This window comes from Panthera tigris, chromosome E3, assembly GCF_018350195.1.
Source record: "Panthera tigris isolate Pti1 chromosome E3, P.tigris_Pti1_mat1.1, whole genome shotgun sequence".
Lineage (NCBI taxonomy): Eukaryota > Metazoa > Chordata > Mammalia > Carnivora > Felidae > Panthera > Panthera tigris.
In genome coordinates this window covers 4,771,097-4,791,734 of record NC_056675.1, presented here as the reverse complement: position 1 = coordinate 4,791,734, position 20,638 = coordinate 4,771,097, and the positions used below count along the sequence as shown (strand labels likewise).

Sequence of the window (20,638 nt, the reverse complement as noted above, 5' to 3'; positions counted from 1 at the left end):
GCACGGGGCTCAAGCCTACAAACCTCGAGATTATGACCTGAGCTGAAGTTGGATGCTTAACCAACTGAGCCACCCAGGTGCCCCCAAAATACCTTTTAAATAAGATTTAAAATTTCTTTTATGTTTTATTTATTTTTGAGAGAGAGAGAGAGAGACAGAGAGAGAGAGAGACAGAGAGAGAGAGAGAGAGAGAGAGAGAGAGAGAGAGACAGCGCGAGCAGGGGAGGGGCAGAGAGAGAGGGAGACACAGAATCCTAAGCTGGCTCCAGGCTCTGAGCTAGCTGTCAGCACAGAGCCTAATGTGGGGCTCAAACCCACAAACTGTGAGATCATGACCTGAGCTGAAGTCGGATGCTTAACCGACTGAGTCACCCAGGCACCCCTAAGTAAGATTTTTTTTTTTTTTAAAGTCACAAAGGAAAGGCTGATAAACGTATTCTGGAATTTAAAAGCTCTGTGTGACGAAAACACTATTAACCAAGTTAATACCAAGTGAACACATATGTGATATATAGAAGAAAATATTTGGAGTTTATGTCAGAGATAAAGGGTTAATATTCAGAATGCGATAGAGAATATCTACTTCTTCCTTTTAGTAATAACCTATCAAGTGCTAGCTGAACACCTGGCAGCACAGCCAGAGATACATTTCCCAGCTCCCCTTTGGCCATGTGACTAACTTCTGGCCAATGGGATCTCAGCAGGAAGAGCTAAGTGCAGTTTACAAGTTCCATTCTTTTTTGTTTGCTTTTAATTTTTTTTAAGTTTGTTTATTTACTTTTGAGAGAGAAGGGGGGAGGGGCAGGAGAGAGGGAGAGAGAGAATCCCAAGCAGAGCCCAACACGGGGATTGAACTCACGAACTATGACATTGTGACACTCAACCAACCAAGTCACACAGGCGCCCCCTACAAGTTCCATCCTTAAGGGTAAACGGCCTTTCCTTTCCTTCTTTTCCCTTTCTCAGGGGCTCGAAGGTGGTGACCTGGGGGTAAGGACACCACCCTAGTGCTGTGTCTCCAAACTGTGCACAAAGTGCCGTGGGGTGCCGGAACAAGCTTCTAGGGGTGCTGTGGGGCATCTTAACATTTTGAGGAAACAAAGCTATTTCTGTGTCGTGCATGACATGACAGCTTGAACTAGTTCACATTTTCAACATTAGGTCACTAAGTTCCTGATATTGCGTTTTTGAGAAGACAGATTTAGGAAGCAATTGCTATTGGAATATCCATGTGGAGCAAATAACGAGAACAGTGGTTCCCAATCTGATTTTAAAGTTTGATAAACTGTGCAACGGACACTAAGTTGTTAGGACATAAATATTTATGAAGTTGTTTGGAGCTCATTATTTAAGAGTGGAGATTGTTAGATATTTCTTTGGGCTTAGGAGCTCTGTGAAAGAATCTCTAAGGCACTTAAGGGTGCCCTGTACAGAGAAAGTTTGGGAATTTTTGCCTGGTGGCGGAGAACAAGATAGGAAGAATCTGGGTCTTTGTGTGATCTTGTGGATCTCCTGGGACAGAACTGCCGACTGCTGTGGACTGCCACCTTCCTCAGGACAATAGTGTGTGAAAGAAATAGACTTCTTTCCTATTGCAGCCATTGTGTTTGGGGATCTCTCGGTCCTAACAGCAAAGCAGACATTGTAGGTGTCCTGCCTATATCCCCGCAGCCCACTGGAGAGGTCACCTGCAGTGGTTCCTGTACATGCTGATGGAGTCTCTGCTTCAGGGGGTTCTCTCCTTGGGGCTGGGCTGGGCTCTGTGTGGGCAGGCCAGAAGGACTAGGGAGGTACCGCCTCAGCAATGGCTGGGTGAATACCGCTGCTGCGCTGTCCCTCAGTGGAACGATTCGGAGGCATATTCTTTGCAGCCTCTCAGAGGGTCCCCGGTGGGACTGACGTCCGCGTGCCCACCTGTACTCATCAACATCTGCTTTCTTGGCTTTCCAGTCTTCTCTCACTTTCCCAATCCCTCGCCATGTTTCCTGGGATTATCTCCAAAAACAAGCTACTTGGGGGCACCTGGGGGGCGTGGTCAGTTAATCGTCTGACTCTTGATCTCAGGTCATGATCTCACAGGTTCACGAGTTCGAGCCCCGCACTGGGCTGTGTGCTGATGGTGCAGAGCCTGCTTGGGATTCTCTCTCCTTCTTTCTGCCCCTCCCTTGCTTGTGCTCTCTCTCTCTCAAAATAAATAAATAAACTTAAAAAAAAAAAAAAAGAAACAAAAACAAGCTGCCTTTACCAAATCCTTGTTTTGGGGTTTGCTTTTTGAGGGCAGAGGGGGTTAAACCAAGAGAAGCAGCTAGTCCGTACCTTAACAAATACATAATATATGTAAATAAGTACTGCAAAGCAACAGGAAAATGGTAAACAACTCAAATAAAAATGGATAACTGTAAACAACTCACAACAGAGGAAATGTAATTGGCCAATAAGCACATAAGACATTCATCACTAGAAACTGGCTAGTGGTGATCAAGATAGCACAGCACAGTAATTGAGAATACTGACTCATGAGTCCAAAGGTCTGAGTTTGAATCTCTAATGCTTTCTAGCTCTATGTCCCTAGGAAATTTAACTTCTCTGTGCCTGTTTCTTCATCTATAGTTTAATAATAATAATATTATTATTATTATCTCATTGAGCTACTATAAAGATTAAATATTTAAAAAATTTTTAAGTGCTTACAACAGTAACTGGAACCCAGGAATCACTTTATAAATGTTTGTTGAGCAAATAAATGAAATGTCATTTTATCCATTAGAATGGTAAATATTAAAGGAAATGATCTATTAAATGCTGGCAAGGGTTTGGAGAGACAGATTCAGACATTTGTGGTGGAAAAGCAATTTAACAGCATCTATTAAAATTAAAATGCTTCTATATTCTTTGGCCCAGAAATTCTACTTCACATAGCTGCCCTAGAAAAACACACCTAGTTGCGTGCAATGAAGCTCACACAGGTATTTCCACTGTAGCATTGTTTGTAATAGCAAAAACTGACATGAATCTCCATGTTTAGTAATAGAACAGTATATTGCAAACTAGTGGCCCTTGGGCTAAATTTGTCCTGCAGGTATGTTCTGCTTAGCCTGAATGGTGTTTTAAAAGCCTAGGTTAGTTGCCAACACTAAAAAAATTAGATTTATGGGGGCACCTGAGTGGCTCAGTTGATTAGGTGTCTGACTTCAGCTCAGGTCACGATTTCAGTCTGAGAGTTCAAGCCCCGCATGGGGCTCTGTGCTGACAGCTCAGAGCCTGGAGCCTGCTTCAGATTCGGTGTTTCTCTCTCTCTCTCTCTCTCTCTCTCTCCCTACCCTGCTTGTGCATGCATGCTCTCTCTCTCAAGAATAAATTATTAATTTATTTAAAAAATCAGATTTATGTTCTAAAAACCCAGATTTTCAAGTACTCTTGAAACACTGTAATTCAAGTTGTCAATCCTTTTGGTCTGCATAAACAGCTATTTCTGCTTAGAAAAAAATAAACTTGCTCTACTTTGTCACTCATTACTTGCATAGTCCCTGTAGGCACTGGAATTTGGGACCCTGGAAAACGAGTTATAGCTCAGCTATGTAATGAAATGCATATAATGAGGTAAATCAATATAATAGATATTTATGTGGAAAGATCACCAAGACGGAAAAAAAAAAACAACCAAAAAGGAAGATAGAGTACCATTATGTATGATGCCATTTCTGTAGACAACAACAAATTATATATTTGTGTATATACACTAGGATGTAAACTATAAAATACAGGAACATTTCTGTTTTATTGCTATATTCCCAGTGCCTAGAAAAGTGCCTGGCATATATTGGGTGCTCAATATATATGTGTTGAATACTTATGAATAAATGTATAAGATTATTATTTTTTAAGTAGGCTTCATGCCCAGAATGGAGCCCAACATGGGGCTTGAACTCACAACCCTGAGATCAAGACCTGAGCTACCAAGAGTCGTTTAATTGACTGAGCCAGGTCAATTGGCTGTACCCAGGTACCCCTATGAATAAATGTACAAAAGAATTTGGGGAGGATATACTAAATAAGTGGTTAATTTTTTCAAGGGATTGGGATTTCAGGGTGATGTTCAAGGAAGGGTTTTGTTTTTGTTTTGTATAGTTTCTTTTACAAGAACACAGTATTAATTGTGAAAAATTTTTTTAAATTAAAGACAACGCAAAATATATAGGTGATCAAGATTTAAAAGTTAAGTGTCATCTGGAGAAAAATGAATGGGGATAAAAGTAAACTTGCATTTATGAGCAAAAAAACAGAAAAATTAACTCAAAATACTTAACCACAAGCTCAGAATTAAGCAGCAAGGTGAGTCAGCTGGAGACACTGACGCAATCCAGCCCACTCTGGATAAGTGATGACGTTCCATCCATAATATACAGTCCCCCCGCCCCCGAGGCGGGGGGGGGGGGGGGCATCACATCTTCTGATTTGGGGAATTTGTTTTTCAATACCGTGTCCACAAGTTCATGATGGCCTTGCACATCATGTACCAGAAGGTGCCCAGCTTGTAAGTTTTTTAAAAAGGAAGAAGAAAAGGAATCAAGAAGCTGGGGTAGGTAGCAAAGACAGAAAAAGAGAAGAGCTTTAAAGCCAGTGTTTGGAGATCAGACATTTCCCTTCAAAGGGAAGACAGGCCTGACTGATTTTTCAGAGGCATCAAGAATAGACTGGTCCCAGCGGATTCAGAGGCGTTCGGAGCAAAGGAACGCTCCACGGGAGACTTCTCCATGCTATGTTTGGAAGCAGCTCTTCTCACCCCAGGTTCAACTGTCATTAAACAGCCTTAGTTCTTATCCTCCAGGTTTGGAGTCAAGCAATTGTCATTGTTCCCAGGGGCAGCATGTTCAGAGCTGTTCTGAGACAGCAGGCGCAAAGACACTGGAACGGTTCGGACAGAGCCCAACGGCGTGGCTGGCAGAAAGCAAAAAAGCAAATCCTGCCCTTCACGAAGACTCAGTACAGGAGCCCCTAAGGGTGCCTGCCACGGGCCAGCCGGAGCCCGTGCTTGGCTAGGTTCTACCGAAGTCGCCAGGCGGCTCGGGCCGCTTCACAGCACCGGCGTTCTCGCCCGCGCTAGCTTAGGACCGTCGTTTAGGAAGATTTCTGGCAACAGCGTCCCAAAGTTCGACCTTCCGGCCCCAAGACACGACCACCTTCTGGAGGAGCCCAGGCGCGCAGCTAGGGACACCCAGGACAGCTCTTTCGCGAGCGGCAGGCCCCGCCTCCAGCTGCCGTCCGCACGGACTTCCGCCGGAAGTCGGCCTGGCGGCGAGCGCCGCGTGCTAACGTCACAGGTCCGACGGAAGTGTAGTGTAGAGAGGCGCCCTGACGGCGCCGGCTTGGTACGGCTGGCGGTTGGCCGATCCGGGCGGTAAGGCCGCCTCTCCGGGTTTTTTTGACACCCAGGCTGACCCGCCTTTCCACCCCGCCGGGTGCTCAGGCACCCACCGTGTGCCCGCCGAGCCTTCTGCACCCCGCCCCCCACCCAGGGTTCCGGCCCCCGGGGAAAGCCCTGGCCTCGTCCACCCGCCGGGACCGTAGCCTGGGAAAGCCTTTCTGTTCGGTGGGCAGCGTGGGCACCTCAGGGATTAGGGATAGGAACGGGGATCCAAGGCTCCTGCCTTATTCTTCCCAATTAAGCTTTTCCTCCTGAAGTCGCATAACCCCTTTCACCCTGCGGTAGGTAACACAATATCCCCGACTTTCAAATTATTTTCCACAATTTCTGCCGCTCCTGACTCCCACCCTGTTTTATTATGTGAGTCTTTTATCGATGTCTCTGCCGCCAGGTCCAGCCTTCTAGAACCATGCCCCCGGCAGCTCTGGGTGCCACCTGTTGCACCGGGCGCACGCCGCTGCACAGGACGGGATGCCGTTTGGATTCTCCGTGAATGTTGGGAGGAGGAATGCCCGAGCTGTCGATTGAAAATTACCCAAACCAGAAATATGTAGGCTGGGGACCCTGAATCACGTGAGAATTGCTGCTCTTTGTTTCCTCTGTCTTACCTCGTGAATAGTTTGTAGTTTGCTTATCTCAGTTGGAAGTCCAGCTCCAAATCATACTTGCTAAGACCCAAAGTAACCATTTCCAGTTAATACAGACCTGTGTGTTGACTCTGGCCCCTGTGGGTGATCCCTGATTGCTGTGGGAGTGGGTCCCTGACTGCCTCTGGGGTTTGCTTGTTCCGGTAACGTTGTCAGCAGATTATTTTGGGTACGTTCTGTATCAATGTCTATGTGAGTGTTTAAGTAAGTACAAAGATGATTTGTTGCTGGTGGGAGGGAAGGTGTATGCATTTGGCATATCTCCCCCCGTTTTATTTTGGAATTTGCAAGCGGGAGGTGCCCTAAAGACATCACAGTGGTTGATTAGAAAACTCCCTAAGCAGAAGAACTCAGGACCGTCTGGGAGGCCCTAGTGCGAGGCAGTGTGTGCTCAAGGGCTGATGAATTCTGTTTAGGGAGTTGGTGTCTGAGAATGTGCACCATAGATTTTATCCCGCAGTTGTAGTCACACTTTTTCTGTTTCTTTGTAGCCCCAGGATGGACTTCCTGGTTCTCTTCTTGTTCTACCTGGCTCTGGTGCTGATTGGTGTTGTGACGATATGCATCTGCTCAAAAACCCATTACCTGAGAGGCCTGGTCAGAGGAGGAGCCCAGGTGACCACGATGCTTGGAGACCACTGGATTATGACTACCACATCTAAAAGGCTCACCGGTTCCCTAATGGAACAAAACACAGCTGTCATTTTTATTCATTTGTTCACGGCTTTCATTTATGGCAGTTATGGTATATCCGAAAGTCTCTGGGTTTTTTTTTTTGTGTGTGTGGGTTTTGTTTTTTGTTACTTTTGAAGTAACCTTGTGATGCTGCTTTGAGAGAAGATCACATTCTCGAGGTTGGCTATTTTTCTCTGGGTTTGATGCAGCAATGTATGCCTGGAGGGGCCCGATGAGTGGAGCTGGGGGCTGTATGAGGACAGAGCTGAGCATCAGCTGCCCACACTCCTTCAGGAATCCAAGTGAGCAAAGTTGGGGTCAGTGGCCTTTGGCAAGGGGGTTCACTTGGGAGGGACCTGGGCTAATGCCCAGTGACTGCAGGTGTGGACTCTGGAATCTGAGATTGAACCCACGGCAGGGAAAGGAGTGGAACTCACGTTGGCGTTACCTAATCCAGTCCCTCTGCTCACCTCCCTTTGCCTGAAGACCCCGACATGGTGCTTTCTTTGGTGCTAGGGCGAAAAAGGAGAAGCTGGCATCAAAGGCAGACCAGCTGAGTGAAGCCCTCCTTTTCATTCTCTCTTAAATCTCTTCTCTACCCGTGTGCAGAAACACAAGATCACTAGTATTGATGGCTGACCGGGAAGCATCTAATTTGTTTGGGAGTGGGGGGGGATGAGAAATGAAACTGAATCCTTCTCTTTTATTTTAGGTAATTTCCCATATAATTCCAGAATGCCTTCAGAGAGCTATGCGAAAAGTGCTTCATTACCTCTTCCACACACGGTATTCATATTTCACAGATTACATACTATCTTCTCTTCTGTTTTGACTGCTAACTGTTGCTGTCCTGTAGCTTCAGGAAGTTTCTTGTTGGTTTCCAGGTGTGGTATGGGGAAGGAGGCTGGAAGGATCAAGAGGCCTGGTTCAGGACCTCTGCTCATAAATAACCTGCCTTTTATTTCTGGAGTTTTGACAGAAATATTTAAAGAGTGGGGATATATTGACATGCATTTCTGTAAAAAGAAATCTATCCTGATACCTCACTTCCCAGCAAAGATGATAATCCTAATAGATAACAAATACTGAATGCTTGCTATTGCTAGGCACTGTGAGAACTGTGTCGCATTATGTAATATGTAATTCTTGCTGTTATCCCAAGCCCAAAGGAAGCGGTTGGCCCCGGGTTAACTTTAGTATCACATGGTTTCTTCATGGACAGGGCCCTGTAAAACTAGCCACGTGTCTACTTCCTTTCAGAAACCACACCTTCATTATGCTGCACCTCCTCTTGCAAGGGCTGGTCTATGCTGAATACACCTGGGAAGTATTTGGCTACTGTCAGGAGCTGGGGTTCTCCCTGCATTACCTTCTCCTGCCCTACCTGCTGCTGGTTATAAACCTGGTGTTTTTCACGCTCAGCTGCGTAAGCAACCCTGGTAAGTCGAGGCTCTCACTACAGAGACCGGCAGCCGTCGGTCTTACCATGCTACAGACCAGTGATCCCTCTGAGGACTCTGCAAAAGAGTTGATACGTAGTGGTCTCATGATCTTTCGGTTGTGATTGTTTTGTAAGTTATTTCTTCTTTGACCTGTGGGTTATTCAGAACTGCTTAAAATTTTCCATATACTCTTTTAGTTTATTTTTTGATCTCTTCACTAATAATCGTGTTATATAGAGAGTTTGTGATCCTTATGACACAGTTTCTTTTAAACATTGATAACTTGCATTATGGCGGTCGCGTGTTGTTTTTGTAAATGATCTGTGTGCTTGGAAGAGTATGTTTTCTTGTTTTTAGGCACAGACAGCATATAAGTCCATTAGATCAAGTTTTTAAATTATGTTCAAGTCTTTTATATTCATACCAATATTTTTGTGTGGTCAATTATCAAGAGAGGCATGTTGTCTCATTCTGATGGTAGATTTGAGATTTCGCCTTGCAATTTTTGCTTTACTTATTTACTTATAGTGTGTGTGTATACGTATATCGTGGTTATGTGTATATTTGTATTATATGCATTCAAGTTAAGAATTGGTATTCTCGTTCCATTGAATCTTTTTTCAAAATATAATTAGCCTCTTTGTCACTAGTAACGCTCTTTGCTTTCAGTTCTCTTTCGTGTGATGTTAATATTATTACACTTTTTTGGATTGATATTTGCTTGGTATCTTTTTTCCATGTCTTTACTTTTTTTTTTTTTAATGTTTAGTTATTTTTGAGAGAGACAGAGACAGAGCATGAGCGGGGGAGGGGCAGAGAGAGAGGGAGACACAGAGTCCAAAGCAGGCTCCAGCCTCTGAGCTGTCAGCACAGAGCCCAAGGCGGGGCTCGAACTCATGGACTGGGAGATCATGACCTGAGCTGAAATTGGATGTTTAACTAACTGAGCCTCCCAAGCGCCCCTCCATGCCTTTCCTTTTAAGCCTTTCTATCCTTGAAGCACCAAGGGTCCGACAGCTGATGAACAGGTAAACTGCGGTGTGCCTATTCGATGGGACAGTATTCAGCAACAGGAAGGAATGAGGGAGTGACATGTGTTAGAACATAGATGAACCTTGAAAAACTGTGCTAAATGAAAGAAGCCAGAGGGGCGCCAGGGTGGCTCAGTCGGTTAAGCGTCTGACTCTTGATTTCAGCTCAGGTCATGATCTCACAGTTCGTGAGTTCGAGCCCTGTGTGGCACTCTGCGCTGACAGTGTGGAGCCTGCCTAGGATTCTCTCTCTCCCTCTCTCTCTGTCTCTGCCCCTCCCCTGCATATGTGTGAGCACGCACTCTCTGTTGCAAGATAAATAAAATATAACTTAAAAAAAAAAAAAAAGAAGCCAGATACAAAAGACCAAAAATTGTATGATTCCATTCATATGAAATATCCAAAAAAGGCAAATGCATAGAGACAGAAAGTAGATTAGTGATTGCCAGGGGCTGGGATTAGAGAGAAATGTGGAGTGGCTGCTAACGGGTTTCTTTTTGAAGTGATAAAAACATTCTAAAATTGGTTGTGGTGATGGTTGCATAACTCTGTGAATGTACTAAAATATGTTGAATTGTGCACTTTAAATTGGCGAATTGGGCTTGTGAGTTGTATCTCAATTAAGCCATTTATTTAAAAAAAATTTTAAGTTTATTTATCGTGAGAGAGAGCGAGCAGAGGAGGGGCAGAGAGAGAGAGGGAGAAAGAGAATCCCAAGCAGGCTCCACCCTGTCAATGCAGAGCTCCACAGTGGGATCCACGATCCCACTGTCCACAATCCACGAACTGTGAGATCATGACCTGAGCTGAAATCAAAAGTCGGGTGCTTAACCGACTGAGCCACTCAGGTGCCCCAAAACTTTATTTAAAGTGAGTTATTTAGAATATTAAATATATAAGTTTTAGTTGCACTTTGTCAGGACAGATTTTGTGAATGTCCAGTCTACCGTATTGCTCAAAACTGACATTTGTCCTTTTTTCAGGCACTATAACAAAAGCAAACGAGTTCTCGTTACTTCAAGTTTATGAATTCGATGAAGTGATGTTCCCAAAGAATATGAAGTGCTTCACTTGCAATGTGAGGAAACCAGCACGATCCAAGCACTGCCGTAAGTTTGGCTTTGGTCGCTCCCTCTCTACCTTTGTACAACAGACGTGGGCTTTATCAGTAAGGGAAGGTTCCAGAAATCTAAAGCAAGGCCATTTGTCTCCCAGGCATGGGCAGCCTCTGCTTGTAGAGGCCAGATAGCGACTCCTTCAGATGACTGGAGGTGAGGTCTCGATATTCTTACATAGTGGGCAACTCTGCCCCAGGCATAACAGCCCATCCTTTGCCGCGCGGCGGGGCGTGTTGCCCAACAGGACTTCTGTGGGATGCTGTGTTTGCAGATTTCAGTGCTGGCAGAGCCTACTCTTCTGGGGAGTAGCCAAGATTCTAGACTAGTGCTGCCCAAAAAATATAATGTGAGCTACATGTGTGATTTAAATTTCCTAGTAGCCACATTACAAAAGTAAGATGAGGCAACGTTAAATTTAATTATGTATTTATTTAACGTAACCTATTTAAAATATCATGGTTTATGAAAGAGCTTTTTTTTTAAAGTTTATTTATTTTGAGCGAGAGAGTGAACGGGGGAGGAGCAGAGAGGGAGAGAGAGAATCCCAAGCAGGCTTCACATTGGCAGCACAGAGCCCACTGTGGAGCTTGAACTCACGAACTGTGAGATCATGACCTGAGATGAAATCAGGAGTCAGACGCTCAACTCACTGAGCCACCCAGGAGCCCCTAAAACACCATTTTAACGTGTAGTCGGTTGTAAAAATCATTCATGGGTTAGTTTATATTCTCCTTTTCATACTGTCTTTGAAATTTGGTATTTATTTTCCATTTACAGCACATCTCAATTGAGACAATAAATTTTCATAGGAAATTCTTGAGCTTTATTTAGATTTCATAAAATTCGCAGTTGGAAGAGCAGATTCACGTACCCAAGTTACTCTAGAAATTCTTACAAGTTTTTTCCATAACATGATCATTTTCCTTTAATAGTCACGTAATGATTCATCTCTATAAGAAGAATTAATTTGACTTCAAGGCATTGGTTTGGGGCACCTGGATGGCTCAGTCGGTTAAGTGTCCGACTTCGGCTCAGGTCATGATCTCACAGTTCGTGAGTCCGGGCCCCGCGTCAGGCTCTGTGCTGACGGCTCCGAGCCTGGAGCCTGCTTCGGATTCTGTGTCTCCCTCTCTCTCTGACCCTCCTCCACTCACATTCTGTCTCTCTCTGTCTCAAAAATAAAATAAACATTAAAAAAAAAAAAGCATCAGTTTCAAAGTTAAGTCTGTGCAAGTTAAGTAAATTCACTAACCCTTATGTCATCTCAGCATTGCTGACATTGAACTTAAAGGAGCATTGCATAAATGGAAAAACAACTCTAAATTTAGCAAAATAAACAGTATTCTTTCAGGTTTTCCTCATGGCCACATTTTAAGTGCTCAGTACCCCTCTGTGGCTCGCGGCTACCGTACTAGACCCTGCACTTCTAATAGCCTGGTGATGGCAGTTGCCATTTCCTCCAACATCTACTGCCAGGAGTCAGTTTGTAAAAATTTCAGAGGTGTGCATGGTCTCTTGTTTCTTCAAGGACTAACTCGGGGCTGTGACTTTCCCTTTTCCGTGCAGGTGTGTGTAACAGGTGTGTGCACCGTTTTGACCATCACTGTGTTTGGGTGAACAACTGTATCGGGGCCTGGAACGCCAGGTACTTCCTCATCTACCTCTTGACGTTGACGGCCTCAGCTGCCACCATGGCCGTTGTGAGCACCGTGTTTCTGGTCCAGTTGGTGGTGGTGTCGGACTTGTATCTGGAGACTTACGTTGATGACCTTGGACACTTGCAGGTTATTGACATTGTCTTTCTTATTCAGGTAATTAATATTCACGGAGTTATGTTGTGGGATGTACGTTTCTGACTTTAGGATTCAACATTGGAAAAAGGATATTTATTTTCCCAGTCAAGAGACGAAGCCATTCCTTTTTAAAAAATGAACATGGGGTGCCCAGGTAGCTCAGTTGGTTAAGCGTCTGACTCTTGGTTTCCACTCAGGTCATAATCTCACAATTTGTGAGTTCAAGTCCAGCATCAGGCTCTGCACTGTCGTGGAGCCTGCTTGGAATTCTCCCTCTCCCCGCCCCCCTCTTCTTCTCCTGCTCTGTCTCTTTCTCAAAATAATAAACTTAAAAAATTAAAAAAAAAAAGAATATATAATTTTTTTAGTTGATAACAGTACATATACTGTAAAATTTATCCTTTTTGTTTTAAGGGGTTTTTTTTTTGTTTGTTTGTTTTTTTAAGTAATCTCTATGCCCAGTGTGGGGCTTGAACTCACAACCCTGATATCAAGAGTTGCTTGCTCTTCCAATGGAGCCAGCCAGGTGCCCCTAAAATTCATTATTTTGTTTTGTTTTGTTTTATTTTATTTTTTTATTTTAATTTTATCTTATTTTTCATGTTTATTTATTTTAAGAGAGAGAGAGAGTGAGCACAAGCAGTGGAGCGGCAAAGAGAGGGAGAGAGAGAATCCCAAGCAGGCTCAGTGCTGTCAGCACAGAGCCCAACATGGGGCTCGATCTCGTGAACAGTGAGATCGTGACCTGAGCTGAAATCAAGAGCCAGACGCACCATCAGCTGAGCCACCAGGTGCCCCAAAATTCATCCTTTTAAACTATATAGTGCAGTGGTTCAGAGTTGTGTAACGACCACCACCATCTAGTTTCAGAACGTTGCATCACCCCGAAAAGAAACTCTTACCTATTAGCAGTCATTCCTTTTTGTCCTCTTCCCCTGGCCCCTGGCAACCACTAATCTGCCTTCTGTCTTTATGGAGTTGTCTTTTCTGGACATTTCACATAACACACAGTCTGTCTTTTGGGCTGGCTTCTTTGTTTAGCATGGTGTGTCCATGGTTCATCCATGTTGTTGCATGAATCAGTATTTCACTCCTTTTAATGGCTGAATAATACTCCATTGTGTGGACATACCACATTTTATTCACGTATCAGTTATGGACATTTGACTGTTTTCACTTTTTGGTTATTTTTGAATAATGCTGCTTTGAACATCTGTGTACAAGTTTTTGTGTTTTCATGTCTCTTGAGTTCCACCCAGGAGTAGAATTGTGGGATCGTATGGTAGCTCTGTTTGTAATCATTTGAGGAACTGCCAGCCTGTTTTCAAAGTATCTTGACCATTTTCCATTTCCACCAGCAACGTGTGAGGGTTCCACCTTCATACATCCTCGCCTACACTTGTTACTGTCTTTTTGATCATAGCCCTGATCACAGGCACGAAGCGATACCTTACTGCAGTTTGATTTGCATTTCCCTGATGACTTCACGATGTTGAGCAACTTTGTGTGTGCTTATTGGCCATTTGTATATCTTCTTTGGACAAGAAGATTTAGAGGGGAGGCTCATCTTTTTTTTTTAATTTTCTTTTTCGTATTAGAGAGAGAGAGACACAGAGACAGAGCTTGAGTTGGGGAGGGGCAGAGAGACGGAGACAGAATCCAAAGCAGGCTCCAGGCTCCAAGCTGCAAGCTGTCAGCACAGAACCCGATGCGGGGCCCAAACTCACAAGCAGCGGGACCATGACCTGAGCTGAAGTCTGATGCCCAATTAACTGAGCCACCCAGGCGCCCTGAGAGGCTCATCTTTAAATTGAGTTGTCTTTCATTCTTGTGTTGTAAGAATCCTTTCTATATTCTGTACACTTGACCCTTATCAGATATACGATTTGCAATGATTTCTCCGATTCTGTGGGTTGTCTTTTCGTGTTTTTGATAGTTTTCTCTGAAATACAAAAGTTTTACATTTTGATTTTAAGTTGATTTTTTTCTTTTATTGCTTGTGCTTTTTGGTGTCATATGTAGGAATCCATCACCTAATCCAAGGTCATGAAGATTTATTTACACTTACTTATTCTTCTAAGTGTTTTTGTAGTTTTGGCTCTTACAGGTTAGGCCTCTGGTCATTTTGAGTTAAATTTCGCACATGCCGTAGGGTAGGGTTCCAACTTCATACTTTTAGTATGTGGGTATCCAGTTGTCCCAGCATCCTTTTTTTGAGAAGACTGTTTTTTGCTCATTGAATTGTTTTGGCACTTTGTCAAAAATTAATTTACAATAATGTAGGGTTCTTATAAAACTCATTTGATGGCTAAAAGATTTCTACTGCATTTATGGGAAGTAGCTTGTGAGCAGTCACTGTTTTAGGTAACTGGTTAATTCTTCTTGGTTTTTTTTCCTTTTGTTCAAAGAAAATGAACAAGTGGAATGTATTCCATAAATGCAAGGTTGGTTCAATGTTAGGAAATTGATTAGTATTTTATTCGGCATTATTAAATATAAAGAACAATAGCATGGTCATTTCCCTGTCTCTCTCTCTCTCTCTCTTTTTTAAATGTTTATTTATAGTTGAGAGGGAGAGACACACAGCGTGAGTTGGGGAGGGGCAGAGAGAGAGGGAGACACAGAATCCGAAGCAGGCTCCAGGCTCCGAGCTATCAGCACAGAGCCTGATGTAGGGCTCAAACTCATGAACCATGAGATCATGACCTGAGCTGAAGTCAGACACTTAACCAGCTGAGCCACCTAGATGCCCCACATGGTTATTTCTCTTGATACTGAAAAGTGTTTCACAGAATTCAACACCCATTCTAATAAAAGCACTCAGAAAATAGAAGTGGAAGGAGACTGTCTTAATATGATAAAATGCACAGTAAAACTAGTATTTTTTAAAATTTATTTTGAAATAACTATGATTTACAGGAGGTTACAAAGAAACCTACAGGAAGCCTATGCGCTCTTAAGCCTGCCCTCCACTGCCAGCCCCTCCCCCCATGCCAGCATCCCTAGGCAACCACAGCCCAATGCCAAAACCAAGCAGTTGACATTGGCACAATCCGCAGAGCTGATTCAGATTTCACCAGTTACATATGTGTTCATTGGTGTTGTGTGTGTGTGTGTGTGTGTGTGTGTGTGTGTGTGTGTCTGTGTGGATCTGTGTAATCTGTCGCATGTGTGTGCCTGCATAACCACCACTATAGTCAGCATGTTGTGTCCATCACCACAGACTCCCTCGTGTTACTCCTTAAGCCACAGCCTCATCCTGCATACCTGCCACTGCTACTCTGTTCTCCATCTCTATTAGTATGTTATTTCATGATTGCTGCATAAATGGAATCACATCATATCTTTTAGAGATTGCACTCAGTGCAGTTTCCTTGAGATCCATGCAAATGGTTGCATGTATTTAGGGTTCCTTCCTTTTTGCTGCTGTATAGTATTCCACAGTATGGGTGGACCACGCTTTGCTTAACCATTTAGCCTTTGAAGGACATCTCTGTAGTTTCTGGGTTTTAGCTATTAACTTATAAGGTTGCGTTGAACATTCCCATTTACAAGTTCCTGCATGATACCTCTTCACTGTGATTGTCGGGTTGATAAGTCCATTTTAGGTTTTGAAAAGGACCACCATACTCTTTTCCAGAGTAATGTACCAGAGTAAAATATACCGTTTTACATTCTCACCAGTGATGGAGGAATGACTGGTTTCTCTGCATTCTTTCCAGCATTTAATGTTATCACTGTGTTTCATTTTAGCCATTCTGATAGGTGTGTAGTGATTTGTTGTTTTATCCTTGAGTAGTTTTTGTTTCAGTTTTTTTCATTTATGTAAGTGTCCAAACATACTGAAAAGTTACCTGTATACTTTCCACCTAGATTTAAAAATTAACATTTTAATCTGTTCTTTGTGTATTTTTCTTTCTTTCTTTTTTTAACAATTTTTAATGTTTATTTATTTATTTTGAGAGAGAGAGAGAGAGAGGACAGAGTGTGAGGGGGGGGATAGGCAGAGAGAGAGGGAGACAGAGAATCCAAAGCAGGCTCCAGGCTCTGAGCTGTCAGCACAGAGCCCGATGCAGGGCTCGAACCCATGAACTGCGAGATCATGACCAGGGTCAAAGTCAGCGCCCAACTGACTGAGCCACCTGGGTGCTCCTTGTATTTTTCTGTATTATTACACATAAATTGGAGACATTATGTTGCTTCACCCCTAAGTACTTGAACATGCATTTAAAAAAAAATGTTATTCTTTTTAATTTTTCTTTCTTTTTTTTTTTTTTTTTTTTTTAATTTTAGAGAGCAGGAGCAGGGGAGAGGAGCAGAGGGAGAGAGAGACAGACAGACAGACAGACAGAGAGAAAGAATTCTAAGCAGGCTCCACACTCAGTGCAGAGCTTGATCCCACGACCCTGGGATCGTGACCTGAGCTGAAATCAAGAGACACTCAACTGACTGAGCCGCCTAGACGCCCCTGGAACATGCATTTTTATAGAATGTCAACCTCCAACATAACTACAATTCTGTTGTCTCACCAAGGAAAAGTAATAATAAATATATGTAATAAGTATAGAATATATAGTAAATATGTAATATATAATCTAGTCCATATTCAAATTTCCCCATTGTTTCAAATGTGTCTTTTATAAAGCTCTTTTGCCTCCTTGAAGCAGAATCCACCTTGTACTTAACACATTGCATTTGAATGTCATACCTTTTTAGTCTCATAGTCTAAAATAATGCCCTTTCTTTTTTTCATGAAGTTGACATTTGGTAGTTTAGTAGTCTTTTAGAATGTCCCTTGGTCTAAATTTGTCTTTTTCCTACTTGTGTCAACTAATTTTTCTCTGTTCCTTAATATTAATGTGAACTGGAAGTTAGTTCTAGAGACCTGATCAGATTCAGGTTAAATGTTTTTGGCAAAAATGCTTTCTAGGTAGGAGTGTGTATTTCATGTTGCATCCCATCAGGTGGGACACAGGGTCAGTGACACTTAGCTTGATCTGTTGCTTAAGGTGGTGCCCACCAGCTCTCTCCATTGGTGAAGTGCATTTTCCCCTTTACGGTAGGTAATCAGTGTATATGGTTTTGTTTTTGTATTTAGGACTTTCTGTAGGATCGCTTCCAAAAAGTATATGTACTGAGTCAAAGATGATTATTATTTTTTTTAACATTTACTTATTTTTGAAAGAGAGAGAGCATAAGCGGGGGAGGAGGGGAGAGAGAGAGAGAGAGAGGGAGACACAGAATCCGAAACAGGCTCCAGGTTCTGAGCTGTCAGCACAGAGCCCAACGCGAGGCTCAAACCCACGAACCGCGAGGTCATGACCTGAGCCGAAGTCAGACACTTAACTGACTGAGTCACCCAGGTGCCCCTGAGTCAAAGATGATTAACATTTATAAATAAATCTTTTGATTTTAATATATATCGTCAAATTGTTTTTTAGAACATTGTGGTTAGGTGGGGCTTCTAGCACAGAGCCTTCCTGGGATTCTCTCTCTCCCTGTCTCCCTCTACCCCTCTTCCACCTGCTCTCTCTCTCTCTCTCTCTTGCTCTCTCTGTCAAAATAAATAACATTAATAAAATAAAACCTTGTGCTTAGAGTGATTGGCAAGTATTCACTTTGTTGTGTCAGGGTGGACATTGAGGACGCCCGGTGGTGGCAGGTGCTTCTATGTTAGTAGGAATACATGTTGTACCCTTTTAAAGAATTCTATTTCTTTATTACTTTTGATTACTTTCCTTGTTTGGCAGTCATTTGTATATCTTTTTTTGTGAATTATGTCCTTTATTATACTAGAATTACTTTAGATTTGAGATCATATAATAATGATAGTTCATTCTTGTATTTGTTTTCTGTTTGTGTATCCTCTTTTGTATAAAAAAAAATCCTATAAAAAAATTTAGACATCCTTTCTCATCGAATCTGTCTCTTTTCTTTGTGACTTCAGTTAGAAGGTCCCTCCTGTGAAGAGTTTTGATGCGCCTGCCTCTCTTACTCTTGCCTTTCAAAGATACTGAACACTGTCAAAATTCATTTTCTTTATTCTAAAAAATAACTTCTAAAAATTCAAGCAGTCCAGAAGTGCTTAAAATGAAAAGGGGGAGAAGACGGGGAAAGGGCTCAAATGCACAAACCTGTAGTTGAAACAACTAACCTTGTTGTGATCATTTGCTATACGTCACGTTGTGCACCTTAAACTTTCACAATGTCATGTCAATTCTGTCTCAATAAAGCTGGGGGGAAACACATGAAATTTAAAGCATCTTTAAAAAAAAGTGAAAACTGGGGGTTATACCCTGCCCTTCCCAACAGCTCACTGCCTAGAGGCCACAACTTTTGTAGCTTGGTGTGTACCTTCAGGCTTTTTTCCTGTGGTTATCGATACTACCCACCTTCATGGAGTGTGTTTTTGTTTCTTATAAGAATATGATCCCATGTGGATCCTTGCCTCTTGTCTCTCTTATCCGGCAATATTTTGCCAACGTCTTTTCCGAATCAGTATGTAAAACTTGGCCTCGTTTGTACCGGCTCCTTATTATACCATAGTATCATTACCCCAAGATTTTACTCTTTCTCACGACTGGACTTCCTCTTTTCGGAAGAGGGGCTGTGAAAATCACTACAGTGAATACTCTTGTACGTGTGTTTCTTTGGCCATATTGTGTTGAGAGAGAGATCAGTCTCCTGTGTCCGTCTGGATTTATATTGTGATGCATGAAAGAAGATCTGTATTTATTTCTTTGTTTTACAAGTAGCTGACTGGCATAGTCACATCTCCTAGTATCCTTTTCCTTTTCCTTCGGTGTGCACATTTCATTTATCCCATAGTCAACTCCTGCATGCTAGGACTGCTTCCGGGGCTCTTTGTCAGCGCCATTTATGGTTCTGTTTTGTGTTCAGTGGGTCAGGTGTGTGTACAGGTGGGTGAGCTGGGGCGGCAGCTCTCACGTGCCTGCAGACGAGGCCAGGGCTGGTGGGTGCTGGTGGCCCTTACTCGTGTCACAGCGTGGCTGCCTAACGTGCTGTTCCTTCTCTGCCCCCAGTACCTGTTCCTGACCTTGCCAAGGATCGTCTTCATGCTGGGTTTTGTTGTGATGCTGAGCTTCCTCCTGGGGGGCTACCTGTGCTTCACTTTGTACCTGGCTGCCACCAACCAGACCACTAATGAGTGGTACAGAGGTGACCGGGCCTGGTGCCACCATTGTCCCCACGTGGCCCGGCCCCCATCAGCAGAGCCCCAGGTCTACCGGAACATTCACTCCCATGGGCTTTGGAGCAACCTTGGAGAGATCTTCCTACCTGCCGCTGCACATTGTGCCGAGAAAATGAACTAAGAATGAGAAGTGTTACTGCTGTTTAAATATAGTATACATTTATTTGTACGTCTAGATACTTTTAAGCATCGGTGTGGTGTTTCTTCGTTTTGGGGTGTTTTGTTTTTTTGTTTTTTTCTCTTTTGGCTTCTGCTGCATGTTTATAAATTGGCTTCAAGTAGTTAAGGAAGGGACGAGAAAACTCGTGTTTATTGGGTGCCTAATCCTTACAGGTGCTGTGCTGGACCCTGTGGTAGAAACCCCCTTGCCCGTCCTCTGTTCACTCAGCCTGTTGGAACAGAGTATATCTGAAGTCCTGGTGTCAAGGGGACCAGAGATGCCTTCTCAGAGGACCCAGCTAACCTTGGTCTCCCGCTCTAGACTCTAGACCTCAGACTTCTGACAGGAGGGGCCTTGGCTGTGTCCCCACATGTGCGGGAGAGTTCCAGTGACCTGGGGTTGTGCCAGGCTGCACCCTTCCCATCCCTCCTAGGGAAAGGCCTTGGCTTTTTATCTCCTTAACCATATCCAGCACCCCTCACCCAGGCCCTCCCTTGGGTCAGCATGGGCCTTTTACACAAGGCCCATTCCTGTGCTGGTGGTCCCCTGCCCTTCACTGGCCTCTTGTGGCCCACGTTCAAGTCTTTTCTGACCTATTAAAACAAATTTTTTTTTAATGTTTATTTTTGAGAAAGAGACAGAAGGAGAGCGCGTGCAAGTGGGGGAGGGGCAGAGAGCGAGGGAGACACAATTCTAAGCAGGCTCCAGGCCCTGAGCTGTCAACACAGAGCCAGAGGCGGGGCATGAAGCGACCAGCGGTGAGATCGTGACCTGAGCCGAAGTTCCACGCTTAACCGACTGAGCCACCTCTGCCCTATTTTTAAAATTCCAAACTATCACCCCCCACCCCTCCACTGTCCCGTTAATTCAGTGCAAAGAGATGAATGCGCAAGAGTTTCATAGAAAGTGCTGAGGGGGTTTTGGAGGGGAGGGTTTTCAGGAGCAGAATACGGAAGATTCCCATGGCCAGGCTGCTCAGGATTGGGGATTGGGAAGAGGGGACTGGGGAAGAGGACTTGGGACTAGAAGCTGGAGGCCAGGGGTAAGGGGGCATCATTTGTCACTGCAGCGCCAAGAGTTCCGGAGTAGACGTAATCTTTACAATGAACTGCCAAGGCCTGAGCTACGGCTCAG

The 20,638-nt window shown here is 43.6% G+C and overlaps 1 protein-coding gene across 6 annotated transcripts; it reads left to right on the top strand.

The window, feature by feature from the left end:
- Positions 1 to 5,323: 5,323 nt before the first annotated feature.
- ZDHHC4 (zinc finger DHHC-type palmitoyltransferase 4) lies at positions 5,324 to 19,533 on the top strand. Of its 6 annotated transcripts, none has more exons than XM_042972038.1 (8): positions 5,324 to 5,398; positions 5,817 to 5,998; positions 6,564 to 6,687; positions 7,460 to 7,533; positions 8,008 to 8,186; positions 10,204 to 10,329; positions 11,905 to 12,149; positions 19,175 to 19,533. In XM_042972038.1, exons 3-8 carry the CDS (start codon positions 6,571 to 6,573, stop codon positions 19,463 to 19,465), a joined length of 1,032 nt encoding a protein of 343 aa, XP_042827972.1. In that variant the 5' UTR covers positions 5,324 to 5,398; positions 5,817 to 5,998; positions 6,564 to 6,570; the 3' UTR covers positions 19,466 to 19,533. The 6 variants fall into 6 exon arrangements, with proteins under 6 accessions (XP_042827972.1, XP_042827973.1, XP_007081173.1 ...); XM_042972039.1 differs by having other exon boundaries at positions 5,334 to 5,590; XM_007081111.3 differs by having other exon boundaries at positions 5,334 to 5,706; positions 11,905 to 12,122.
- The last annotated feature ends 1,105 nt before the right edge of the window (positions 19,534 to 20,638 follow it).